General features: G+C 34.2%; 1 protein-coding gene across 1 annotated transcript in view; it reads left to right on the top strand.

Moving 5' to 3' along the window:
• Nucleotides 1-958: 958 nt before the first annotated feature.
• Nucleotides 959-14,505, top strand: part of LOC109102924 (neprilysin-like) — a 46,723-nt gene continuing 33,176 nt past the window's right edge. Inside the window, exons 1-2 of the mRNA XM_042743794.1 lie at nucleotides 959-1,373; nucleotides 14,167-14,337. Of these exons, the coding sequence (XP_042599728.1) occupies nucleotides 1,331-1,373; nucleotides 14,167-14,337 (214 nt within the window). The 5' untranslated portion in view covers nucleotides 959-1,330. The remainder of the gene's footprint in view (nucleotides 1,374-14,166; nucleotides 14,338-14,505) is intronic.

The following is a 14,505-nucleotide window of genomic DNA, read 5'->3' on the forward strand; positions in this document are numbered from 1 at the left end:
CTGATTGCACAATACAACAGAGTGACTGCATATGGTAATATGAACTGTACTGCAGATTGTTTTCCAAAATCCCTTTGTCAATATAAAAATGTGGACACAGCAATTCTATCTGGTCTAACTGATTTAGAGTGAAACATAAAAAAAAACAATTAGAATACAAAGGACTTGGAAAATAACTTAAATGAAAACTCGTAACCATTTCAGAATTCATGTTTTAGGGGATCGCTCCTGTAACAAATGATGTTGAAACATATTTAATTTTACATAGACCTAAAACATGTTTAAAATGACTGTGACATAGTCTGCTGCATAGAGAGTAGTGCTTGGTGTCAAATTGCCCTAAAGTTTCACTACCGTGTTAAACTTGTGGCATGTCACTGACCTCACAGGTTTGTGTTCTATTGACCTTCTGCTGTTAAATAAGGAAACAGCAGGGTCTGGAATAACGCAAGCAGTCTTTTCCGACACGCGGAAACACAAAGAAATCCAAAGCACTTATTAATTAGCTATTTTACAATACTTATAGCCTGATCAAGCATGTTATATGTTTTATATGTCACACAGCTGTAATTATAAAACTTTTCCACATTTTCTATATTAAAATAAACAATAATCTGATCATTTACCTACTTTATGCAATGCTATTTATCTCCCATCTGGCTATGGGAGAAGCTGGTCTGAAATTCAAATTATTAATTGCAAATATAAATCAAATTACAAAAGAAATCACGTTTTTCAGATAGTTATAGGTGTAATGGATATTACTCTAAGTTCAGCCAGAAGTGAGACATTAAGGGTAAAACAAGAAAAACAAGGGTTTTTCGCCGGAACCCCTTAATGTCTTAGTATAACTCTCACAGTAAGGAAAACCCTACAGATTCAAGAAAAAGTGCAGAAGTGCCTGCAATTTACGTGCCTAAATGGAGCGCAGAGTTACGCGCTGATCCTTTTCTGGTGCAAGATCAGCGCACAGTTGCGCGCTCCACTCCGCGCTGGCATTGCTGCCAGCCTCAGTCACTCCTAAACACCGCCTTTCGTGGGAGGCAACATTAGACACCGGCTGAACTTAAGTACTTCGCCGTTGTCTCACATCGTTCGTTTCGCTGAATTATTCCTAAGGCGTTTTCCAGGTGTTTTCATATGCGCACCAATAATAACTGTGAGACACAAGGACACCCCGTTATCGCGACGTTAACAGGTAGCCAAGGGAACTGACAGCATTGAATGATTTGTTATTGATACCCTGGGAACCCAGAATACTCTTAAAAGTCATCGATTTGGAAGGAGGATATCTTTCTCGCGGATTTGATGGATCTTTGATCGGTTGGTAATGCCCATTTATATCATCGATCGCAAATTTCCAGAGACACCTGGTGAGTCTGTTACGCATGCTGCACATGGCTTAGAAACATGGTGTGCTGACCAAGATTTCATTTAGGCACTGGTTGGGAAATGCTAAAAGTTTTTTATTTAATAACATTTGTATGTCCTTATTAGTGTATATTAAGATACACACTGCAAAGTATGGGCTTCCTACTTAATGCGTTTCAGTATTTATCTGCCTTTAAATAGCATCTCGGATAAAATAAAACAAAAAAAAAAAGATATCTAAAATTAGATGCGTAATTAACTCAGAACTGCTGATGTCCATGTTCCTTGGGAATTTAACGACATTTTTAAAAAAGGCTAAGTGTTTTATTTTCTTGCAAATATTCACATCTTTGTTTGTTACAAATAAAAGTAGTAAAAAAAAGTAGTAAAACGGTGCTGTTTATACAGTACAAACTACCTTCTACTGTAACACAGCCTACAGGAAACTACTGACAATCAAAACAGCAAATTAAATTGAAAAAATATATATTTGTCTTCATTTTGTGCAGTCTTTAGAAGAATATTGAAAGTGTTAAAAATCTTCATCTGATCGCCCATATTTCTAGTTTTATATAAATATTAAATACACATAGAAATAAGATTATATTAAGTTATGGTCATGTATGATGGTGATTTCGTACATGTAACTAATTTCTAATTCAATACAATGAAGGCTTTACAACTCGCCACATGCTCCAACACTCTCTGGTCTTGAACGGTTCCCTACAGCTGAATTATCATGGACTGAAATATAAATTAAAATGCATCAGTCATGTATTGCATATTTGGAAGCCTTTTAAGACACAAATGTGTTATCTGCTCAGGTTGTCCTATAAATGTTCTATAGTGACACTCTGTGTGTGAGGACATAGAGATGAAGAAAAGTACATAACAGGACCTGGAAGCTACAACAGTGGTGACACCTTCTCACTGAACACATGATAAACCATGTGGTCATGAGTGTTTTATCTCAGATCCGCACAACATACTCAACCAATCTACTGTTGCTGATAGACTTTTATGAACAGTTTTTCCAAAACATCAAAGAAACGTCTAATCTCCATGACTGGAACATCTGCACTAATATCAGTTGTTTTGACACAAGATTGTTCTTTATCTTAAGTTTTGAGATATGTGAAATGAACTCTGAATGCAATGTTCCTGTTGCTAAGTGACATTGCTCTCTGTGATGTTCCTCTTAAAATGAAACATGAAGTCCTCATCATTTCATTATAGTTTATAAAGCCCTAGAAAACAAGATATTATAGTTCTGCTAAGGTGTTTAAGAGATGTTTCCGGGTACAGCAGACAAACTGACAGGTGTTAAAAGAGGCCTGGCAAACTCAGTCCAGCTTTGGGCATCTTGCTGCTTACAACTAAACATAAAAAAATATGTGGTTGTAATATATATATTTAAGATATTATAAATATTTAATAAATAGCTTTTGTGTTTAAAGTAAATGTGTTTCTAAGCATTTTAACTGTCTATGGACGTTATGCAAAGTATCAGATATTTTTAAAAAGAAGTATACATTAATATTGTACCTATTATGCATTGTTTTCCATACAATTTAAATTTAACTTTAACAAACAACTCAAAAGTTTTTTATATATATATATATATATATATATATATATATATATATATATATTTTACATTAAATTACCAAATAAATATTCAGAGAGAACTAAGTGGAAACAATGTGACTGTGTGTCACTTTCTTCTTTAACCAATAATTTCTATAAAATTTACACAAATTATGATATAGGGCAGATTATTCTATCGAGACTTATTTTGACATGGTTCCTTGAACTGTTACTATGTTATAACCTCACTTTTTTTTTCATATAACTAGCTCCATATGTATGGTTTTCTGACATTTTCCTGGGTAGTTCATGTTACAGCAATAAAAGAGCACAAACACTTGTAAAGACGAGCTAAAATGGCATGTTTGTTTCAGCAAATGCATTTTCATCTCATATATGCTTTTGTTAACATGATCGGTTAGGTTTAGGGTATGGGTTTAGTGTATGTGGTACACAATTTTCAAACACAAGAGAGCATCAGCCTTTTATTGTCAAATAAAAGACAAAAAAGTCTGTGGATACTGCTATTGTTTCTATAAAGTATTTAAAGCCTAGCAGAAACATTGGGGCTGAGTTTAACACCATCAAAAGTTTAGATGCCTGATCAGAGTCATTAAAGATGGAGGTGTAAACAGTGTGGTTTAGTTACAGAACAGATGTATTCTCTATGAGCTGAACAAACACAACATTTCCAAGAGCTGTTATGGATAGATTTAGATGGAGAAGTCATCTGGAGGGTATGAGGATGTGTCTGTCTTAACAGACATGCTTAGAGGATTCACCATTGCCAGAAGTCAAGCAGACAGCAGATATTATAACCAAGTCTGTGATTCACTGTGGCAGTCCCAACAAGAAATCAAACAGAAGCTCTTATAGTAAAATCCGCACTGAAGCACTAAATTTGCATTATGGGTGACCCTCACAGTTACGCTCCGACCTAGAATCTTTGAAGCAAGTGCGAGGCAACTTTCTCTTAAGCATTAGATTGCTAATTAGATTCTAAAGTCTCTGCCACCCTTAGGGTACTTGTCACTGTGAAATATCTATGGAATTTGAACTAATTTACTAATTACTAAGATGCTGCAATCTTTATTTCTGAAAAACATGGAAAAAGCACACTTTAGCTGAAGATGGTTGATAATTACTAGTGGCTTATTAAAATTAGAAGAAACCCTTAAATCGTCTGTGTTTCCTGCCAAAACAGAAGCTTGGTTTGTAATTGTTTTGAACAGTGATGAAGATCTTATTGTTCCACAACTGTCAACGTACGTATGCCTACTTTTAAAGTTGGGGTAAACAACAATAATCAAAGACCTCATGACTTATCCTGTTGTTTCTGATTTACTGGATAAAGATTAAGATTATGCCTGGGAAAATATTTTAGAACTTGGCATAACTAGAAAAACGTATAGTGTAAGATGTCTCCCAGGGCAAGTTGACACCCTCCTAAATATTTTGTAATTTGTAATATTTTTTTTTTTTATTTTTTTTTTTTTTTTTTTTTATGTTTGTTTATGTATTTATTTATTTAATCTGCATATCAACATTTGTGAGATTTAGTCAGTTGAAACAGGTTTGAGGTTAAGTGTTATTATTATTAGTAGTAGTATTATATTTGTTTTGTGCATGTGTTTGTGTGTCTCTGGTCCATTTTGTGTGTTTTCATTTTGAAGTAAAAAGATAAACTTAGACCTATGAGGAAAGAAGGTGGAATAACATGCAACAGTGAAATTAAACCAAGTCAAGGAACTGAACAAACTGAAGGCCAGATATGAATAATAATGATAGTTAAAACAAGGCACCACTGGGACTAATCAGTTAACTCTGGAAACAAACTCTGTGTAAATATGGAAGCAAACTAGAAATGAGAACAAAGGAAACCAAGAGGAAACTGGAAACTTTCCTACATTGCTACAGGTTATTATTCAATATTCCATGAATTAGCTGTACATTTTAAACATCTTCGCTCTTCATTAAAACCTATAGGCTGATTGAGTGTAATCATTCACTTTGCATTCATAGTGATCCAAAATATTATCAGTTAAATATGTAAATATTCATGTGCCTATATGTAAGTCATAGTCAACATTTACCTTTATCTGTTTTACTGTGATTCTGAGCTCTTTAAATATTTTAAATTTTGTGCTATATAATTATTTCCATCAACAACACACAGGCTTATGCATCATCATCATCCTGCACATGCTTACATCTAAAAATTTTACAATTTAAGGAGGGCATCATCCACATTTTACCCTATTCATTATAATAAAAACCTATTGATTTATGAGATTTTATTAATTCACATGATTTTTACAGATCGAGAACTTTTAAAATGAGGCCCCCTCATATTCTGCATGTCATCATTTACTCACTATCATGTTGTTGCAATACTTTCCTCTGTGTAACACAAATTATATATTGAAGAAAGTTTTTATTCATTGTGCATTTTGTTTTGGACTCCACAGTGACGTTCAGTGTATGAAAAACAAAAAAACAAAACAATAAAATTAATTTTTTTTTTTTTCAAAATATTTTCAAATAAATAAGTACGTAAGTAAGAAGGTAAGTAAGTAAATACAAAAATACAATACATACATAAATAGTCTGTCCCTGAAACTCATGCCATTGGCTGAGTCAGTTTTGCTGTAATGGGCTGGTTTGCTTCAGGGATTTATTAAAGTCACTGCATATTCAGAACATACTGTATTTTAACACATCCTTTCTCCAAACCCCTTATCTTTTAGTGTAGTGTGTATCCTGAGGCCTGTCCCAATATCTCAGTCCACAGGGAGGGTACAGGATGGTATTTTAACATTAAAATTACAAATATATCCTTTACACAGGGTGGTTAACTGCCATAACTTTCTAGAGTAAAAACATGATTATTTTTCTTAAGTTTGGTTTGTGAACACACCAGCACACTGTGCTGGAAGAGATTAGGTTGAAAGGTCTTCCTGTTCCCTACTCCTTCAGGGAGATGCAGTACCCCCGCTAAGGCTGGTTGGTTCCCTGCTGATCCACATACGTCAGACGACATCCGATCCGGGGGTCCTGGGACTCTCCATGCATGTCAGGATTATGCCTGGTGCGGCAAGTGACGCATCTGTCACTATCTCTTGCACACTCCCTCCCCTTTTACAATAATCTAAATCAAATCCCTGTCTGAGTGTCCTAGATGGATTTGGAAAGTCAAAGCTGATGAAGACGCCCTTGGTTCTGATTTGCTCCAGACCTGTCGTAGTCACGAGCAGATAAACAAGGAGAAACTGTTCTGCCCTGAGCTCTGATCATGGCCACAGTGGGGAGTCAAAGGACATGCATACGCTGTTACATAGCCACTTAGGGTAATATCACAGACCAGGGCTGGGAGAGATACACAGCTTTGTTCATTGCTGTAGATGTACCTTATCTAAACAGAATTTAGTAAAGATATTGCCCACAAGATAAAAGTACAAAATGTTTTGCTGCTGGCAACATACTACTGAGCTTCACTGATTATTATATTCCACCATATGCAATGTATAGTATATTATACACTGCCAGTTCAAGGTTTGGGGTCTTTTTTTTTAAAGATATAAATGCCTTTAATCAGCATGAATGCATTAAATTGATGTGTGACAGTGACAGTAAGTATGTTTATAATGTTAGGGATCATAGAACCCTGAAAATTTGTATCAAATTTGTATTTGTATCAAAAATATTAAGCAATAAAACTGCTTTCAGAATTGTTTATAAAAAGAAAAGTTCTTGAGCAGCAAAACATCAACAAAAGGAAAAATATCCATTCTGCTATTTTTAGCTACACTGAATATCATTTTAAAGTTAAAAAATGACCACAGTTTATTTTAACTACAGATCTCTGACACAATCTCATAAACTCCCTGCAGTTTTTAAGAGAACCCCCTGTTGAAAAACCCTACTCTATGCAAAATAAATAAATAAATAAATAAAAAAATAAAAAAAGATGAAGCTAGTATTTTTTTTTTTTTTTTTTAAAAAAAAGAACAACAACAACAGCAGCAAAGAAAACGATGTTGGGTATTATATCAGGAGATATATGTTTTTCTTTTTTAGAATTTTGAGGAAACAGTTATAAAGGCTGGATATCTACATGAAGACACATAAAACTACAATTTAGTGGAAAGCCCTGGAGCAGTTCTGTGGCCAGTAAAGCCTCTCAATTATCCAGCTCAGAGTACAACACTGTCTATTTCTTTAATGGCCTATTATCAGCACATATGGAGGAATCTACAGTCTGACAGCATAAACTAATCATTCTAAGCCATGGTCATGTTCTATACAATGATGTGCAAAATTTAGCTTTACAGAAATACTAAATACTTTACCTCTATATTTTACAGTGATTTATAAGCGTTCTATTGTTACTAGGTTGTGTCTAGTATTTAGTCTCTTAAAGGGGATATAGTTCACCAAAAAATGTAGTAAGTATCCTCGCCCTCATGTCACCCCACACCTCTATGACTTTCTTTCTTCAAGATATTTTGAATAATGTTTGAACTATTATTGACCATACAATAACAATCAGTGAGGTTCAGCACTGAAGAAAAAAAAAAAAATCCGCTCAAACAAAATCTATTAAGTTTATGAATGTTTTATGGTGCCTGTGGTAATTTTGTGTTTTTTAATTTTTTATTGTTATTTTTTTCACAGCAAACTGCTGTGTTCCATGGCAAACAAAATAAATATTACATAAATAATGTTATTCATTTTAAGATTTTAAAGTGTTGTGTTCTTTAAAATTATGTAATTCTTTGAAACAAGCTAGCTCCAGAAGTCACACAAATCCGAATTAAATGTTAGTATTTCAAATTGAGTAAATGAGCTAACTGCTTTTAATTAAATGCAACTTTAAAAATAATCTTACTGATTATAAATACAATAGAATCAATTCCAATTAAGTACATGAAATGAATAGTCACTGAATAAATAGGATTTGTTGTACATCTGTAAACAAAATAGATTTAGATGCTGTCAATAGTATTGTATGTTTTAGTGTCTATACAAATGTAAGTAAATGTATGTGTGGTAGAACCACATTTAATGTAAAATACATATGAATACACTCAAGGTCACATTGGCTGCAGGTATTTTAGGAGAAGATTTAGAGTTGTCAAGCAGTGTTATATTCATGATAGGGTTGTCTGCACCTGCAAATGCTTACACATGAAAGAAGAACCATTTTATCAGAGTATGTGTTACGAGTGTGATCAAGTGTGTGATTAAAAGTGTGCCTGACTCCAGCTTACAGTTTTACCAGTTGTTTATTATTCATGTTTAAGTATAATTAACTGCAGTGCAGTTATAAAACCAGCCTCTGTCTAAAATAGTTACACCAGTCACACGTTTTCCTCTAAAAGTCCACAAGATTAACCGGCCGGATCTAACCCATGCAGATGTTGTGATGTGACTGAGATAAGAGCCACTGCCCCCTAGAAATACAATTTAGCCAGACTATTTTGCCAAATTATCCCTGACATTTTCCTTCCTGTATCCCCCCACCCCACACACACACAAAAAAGGCACCCTGTTGCTAAAGAGACTTTACTTAAATACAACAGAAATTAAAAGAGACAAGATTGTGTGAATGTGCCGCAGTGTAAATGAGAGTCTGGGTTTGTGTGTATTTGGCCTGAAATGCTGTGTTGTGTATTTGTGTATGTGTGTGAGAGAGTGTCAGCCTCCTTCAAAGGATGACTTTAAGACTTTTCCCCAGGTCGGGGTCCTGTCATATCAGCCAGAACACAGCAGGAGCTGCCCATCTGCAGAGTCAGGTCTCTGCCTCAGCTTGTAACCCAGTGTGTAACAGTGTGAGCACTTCAAAATGTGTGACTAGAGCAGAGGTGGAAAGTAACTAATTACAAATACTTTTGTTTCAGTACTTGAGTACATTTTTTAATTTTTTCTACTTTCTTGAGTATAATTAAATTCTGGTGCTTTTACTTTTAGTTGAGTAGAATATATATATGTATGTATATGTTTATATATATATATATATATATATATATATATATACATATATATATATACATACATATATATATACACACATACATATATATACACATACATACATATATATATATATATATATATAATAGAATAAGTGTTTGTTGTGCATCAAAATAGATCATGCATTTGTATCAATGATCATCATTGAGGTACAGTGCAACACATGGTCAAAGAAGAGATGACAGAACAACATCAGTGTAGGCTGCAAAATGTTTATTAGGCCAACGATATGGTGGTGGATGTTATTTCATTCATTGCCAGAGGATGACAGTTTTAAAACTTAAAGGGGTCATGACATGGTTTTTTTTATTTTATTATTATGGTCCCCTAGGTGCAATTATAGTATTACTATAGTTTTTTTTTAAAAAAAACTTTTAAAATGTAGTGAATTATGACATTTTCCCACCCTGTTTCTCATCCTTTGATTCAAACAGTCTGTTTTTGGGTTGTTTCCCCTTTAAGAGTTCAGTGTTAACGCCCACTGTTATGATTGGCTAACGACAGTGCCTATGGATCAATTATTAACACCCCCAGCCAGAACATTTGCGATTGAGCGTAACTGTTTATTAGCGGGTGATGCATTCGAAGCGATGGCTCTTGCAATGATAAAACCTTATATGTTTGAGCACATCTGCGTGGCATTGTAATTTTCCTGTACACAGACCCACTCGCTGTCCGTCGACTGAACACTTGTGAGGCGCGCGGCGCGACAACGATACGAAATGAGCGTAGTTGTCTTGTGCTGGAGGCAGTCATATGCAAATGGTTGGAACGTCACTTCGCACCGTGACGTCACTTCTTACCATGGATCCAGAATGAGCTGTATTTAGAGCTTGATTAAATAAATGGCTCGTTTATAATGGGGAGGACGTCTTAAGATATGAAACTTGCTGGATGTTTTAATGGTACAAAGACCTCTTATATTCCAAAAGATCAAGGCAAATTTGGTTTCTCATTTCATGACCCCTTTAAAAGGTGATAGAAGAGCATAGCAATAAAGAATTTAAATGGTAGTTGGTGCCCATGTATCTACGCTATTGCAAATAAGTGTATATGTATTCATCTAGGTGTTCTGGGATTTTTGGTTTCACATTGTTGACTTGATTGCAAATGATTGCACAGATACTATTTAAACTGAACTAAGCTGCATGATGACATTGCTGAATTCAATGATGAACTGCCTTTAACTGTCATTTTGCATTATTGACACACTGTTTTCCTAATTAATGTTGTTCTGTTGCTTTGACACAATCTGTTTTGTTTAAAGTGCTATATAAAAAAAGGTGACTTGACTTGACTGTGCAAGTAGAATTTTAAACCTTGTGATAATCTTCATTTTGTAGTTTACACATCGAACTAAAAACAATGTATTCAGCTAGCTGAGGTTTTCTGTACTTTATCCCAGTATTATATAAAGAATGCAACCATTCAGTCAGTGACGGCTGCACAAAAATTTGTTTGAACAAAAATGTGCACTGCAAACTAATAAAACCATTATAAACTATATGAAATGATGAACAAGTGTAGTTTAGGCTTAAGTTTGTGCAATGCTGAAAATATATTTACCTTTTTTGAAATCTTCCATTAAATCTGCTGAGATACAAGGAGCGTGAACTAAAATAATCTGTTATATACGCATGTCCGGGAAACTCATGAATATTCATGTACTCTGCCCTTTGAAACTGAAAATCTCAGAAACTGAAAATCTCATAACACCAGATGATTTATTCACATCCAAAACGAGATGTGAACATTACGGAGTGCTCAACATTCTCATGCAGTACATGTTTCATTCATACACGAAGCTGGAGGGCGCTTTCGCCCAGAAAATCCAAAACGGCTTCGTAAAAGTAATATCTAATAACTTATGACATGCAGGAAATCCCTAATGGATTGGAATGGATGAAGGTATCCTGCTATCACTGTAGCTAAAAAAATAATTTCCAGATAATAATCATCACAATTTCACCATCCAGTTAGGAACATCAACCATAACTCCTTCAAAAACAGATTGATTGATGATTGATGATCAGCTGACTTTCTTAGACCACATTGGTAAAACTGTCCTGCAGATTTGCTTTATTCAACATCAAGAAGATCAGGCCCTTTCTTTCGGAACATGCTTCACAACTCCTTGATCAAGCTCTTGTTCTGAACCTTTATGATTAATCCAGAACGTGGCAGCAAGATTAATTTTTAACGAGCCGAAAAGAATGCACGTCACACCTCTGTTTATCAATTTGCACTGGCTACCTATAGCTGCCGAATATTCAAGGCATTGGTGTTTGCCTACAAAACCACCACTGGCTCTGCTCCCCTTTACCTAAATTCATTACTGCCCTCTAGAAGTTTGCATTCTGCAAGTGAATGCCACTTTATTGTGCCATCCCAGAGGCACAAAATCACTTTCACAGACTTTTAAATGAACTGTTCCCTCCTCGTGGAATGACCTGCCCAATTCAATCTGAGCAGCTGAGTCCTTAGTAGGGTGGCCATATGCGCCGTTCATACGGGACACATCCTGACCAGGAATTAATATTGCCAAAAACATCCAAAGCAGTTTGACCAATAACATGCAGGTATTGTACAGTACATAATCGACCAATTGTGGGGCTGCGCGTGAGAAGGTGAGATCTACAGGGAGCGATCAAAGCGATGCAAATATGCACACGTGTTTGTTCATTCGTTTGACTTGAAGCGTTGCTGCGTACCGATAAAGAAAAAGACACCAAAGTAGATTAGGTGCAAGAGGGATTCGAAAGCATAAGGAGCCGTGTGCTCTGCTCTCTATAGCTCTCATGAATGCCACACAATGATCGACCTGCACAGTGCCAACAGCCTAAACCTAGATATTTAGGCAATATTAAAATACTGGCCAGGATGTGTGCCGTATGAACAACGCATACGGCCATCCTAGTGCTTAGCCATCTTCAAGAATTGGAATTGACCCTTTAACTCTAGCACTCCCAATTCTAATTCTATTATTTATAATAAATGAATAAATAAATAAATAAATAGACTTGCACTCTATTTACTTTATTTACTTGTTTTCTTTAAAAAAAAATCACTAGCTTCTCTAATCTTTTTTGTATTCTATCTGTTTTCTTTTTATTTATTATACAATTAACAAAATTAAAAAAAGGCCTCTAACACTAGCTTGTTCTATTCTTTTTCTATTCTATCTGTTTTCTTTTTATTATACAGTATGATTTTAAAAAAAAAAACTTGCTACGTGTACTGCATTAGGCTAACTGAGACTTATTATAGCACTTGTATATCATTGCTCTTTTTTTGATTTTGTTTGCTTCTTTTTTCCTCATTTGTAAGTCACTTTGGATAAAAGCGTCTGCTAAATGTCTAAATGTAAATGTAATAAATATAGTATATGAATAATGCAGTGCTAATTGACATAACATTTATTACAGTATAGAAACTATTCTGCCTTATTATGTGTTTGTATAAAAGCAATCCTAAAATTGTTATTTGGGAAATACAGAAAATAAAAATAAATAAAATAAAATTATATATATATATATATATATATATATATATATATATATATATATATATATATATATATATATATATATATATATATATATATATATATATATATATATATATATATATATAATAGAATACAAATTATTGGTTATCGTCCAGCAGTGTATTTGATTTCTTAGCCAATTAAAAGACATAAGAAAAAATAAAAGCCTGTCAATTAGACAAAAGTCAAAAGTTTTTTTTTTTTTTTTTTTCTGTCCCCCTCATTTCTAAAATGATGGCTACGCCCCTATGTGTGCAGGACAGAAACAGAGCACTAGTCTGCTTGTGCTTGAATGGTTTAAAGTCATATTAAAATGTACACATAGGGATTGATAAGAGGAATCAAAATTTTAATTTTATAACAAGTACACAATTCCTGACCTTTGGATTCCCAAGCCTAGTATGGGTTGACATGTTAAATAAAATGCTCTTTTTTTGTGTTTCCTACTGAAAATATGCCTGGAGTCCACCTTTGTTTTTAACAAACTACACTTTCAATGTGATTTCTATAGGCTGTTTCTTCTGCTTCACACACATCCTTGTGTAAGTGTTCTTTAGCCTGTTGATTTTCATTCATAGTATTCAGCTAACAATGAAATAGTTTTCAATATGATGATATCTAAGATTTTTTATTTATTTATTTATTTATTTATTCATTATTTTTACCTTACTGGACTCGAAATTAGGAATTGACAAGAATCGGTATAATTAAAATTCAAATGATGCCCAACCTTACTCACACCCCACATTATTTTTTTACTGGCACCTTTCTATTCACACTGTTTTAAACCCTTTCTTTTCTTTTAAACCTTCACTTCTTTGCTATCGCCGTTCTTAGAAACAACCACATAATCTTATATGTGAATGCACTTTTCAAAATAAGTTATAAAACAGTTGCTCCTGGCAACAGGAATAGGTAGTATGTTTGCTTAACATAGCGTCAAACAACGATTTATGATACTAATATCATTTTTTGCTTAAAAATCACTATATATGCATTTGTATCACTGATGCATTTGTCCATATAAGGAATTTCCTGGGTCTCCCTTGTGAAACAGACATTACAATACATGAGTGTTAGATGTAACCCTGCTCCATAATGCTCACATTGTCTAATTTTGGGTAAAAATAGAAAAAAAAAACCAAAATTAAAATAAATAAATAAATAATAATAATAATAATAATAATAAAGTACTTTGTAACGCAGTAACTTGAGTAGTTTTTTTTTTTTTTTAGCAAACTACTTTTTACTCTTACTTAAGTCATATTATTTTTCAGTACTTGTACTCAAGTAAATTATTCCTTAAGTAGCAATGATTTTACTTAAGTACAATTTCTTAGTACTCTTTCCACCACTGGACTAGGGTCAGTGAGTATCTGTGAATCAAGAGTGTGTGTTTGGGTGGCGTAGAGGGATCAATAATTAATTGCCTGTTGAAAAAAAATAAAAAAAAATAAAAAATACCGCTCGAAGTGTGGACTGTGCATGTCTGAAATCTGTAAAAACAGGTAAGTTCTGTGACCAAGGACAAACGGTATTTGTTTAGAGAGACCATGCTCAAAGAAACTCACAGTAAAATCACCTTTGCTTGAATTCCACTAAATCTGAATCTCTTCAACTCTTTTTAGGTGAGTTTCTACAGGCTGCCCCAGTGGGACAGCAGACCATGGCTGACAACAACACTCAGAAAAAAAAGCCCCACTGGACGTCACTAGAGATCGGTCTTCTGACAATTGTTTCTCTGCTGTTTGTAATTATTGTGGCCCTCATCGTCCTCTTCATCACACAGAGTGGCAAAGGTGAGTGCATGAGATTCTTTTCATCATTGTCTGACTGGCAGTGCTGCTTTTCAGCTGCCTTTTCCATTGTGGTCAGTTCAAAAATTATTGGAAAAGCTTTTGTTTTAATTTTTTTTTTTTTTTTTTTACCTTTTTGTCCATGCAAACACAAGGAAGAATGATATTTAT

This window comes from Cyprinus carpio, chromosome B18, assembly GCF_018340385.1.
Source record: "Cyprinus carpio isolate SPL01 chromosome B18, ASM1834038v1, whole genome shotgun sequence".
Taxonomy (NCBI): domain Eukaryota; kingdom Metazoa; phylum Chordata; class Actinopteri; order Cypriniformes; family Cyprinidae; genus Cyprinus; species Cyprinus carpio.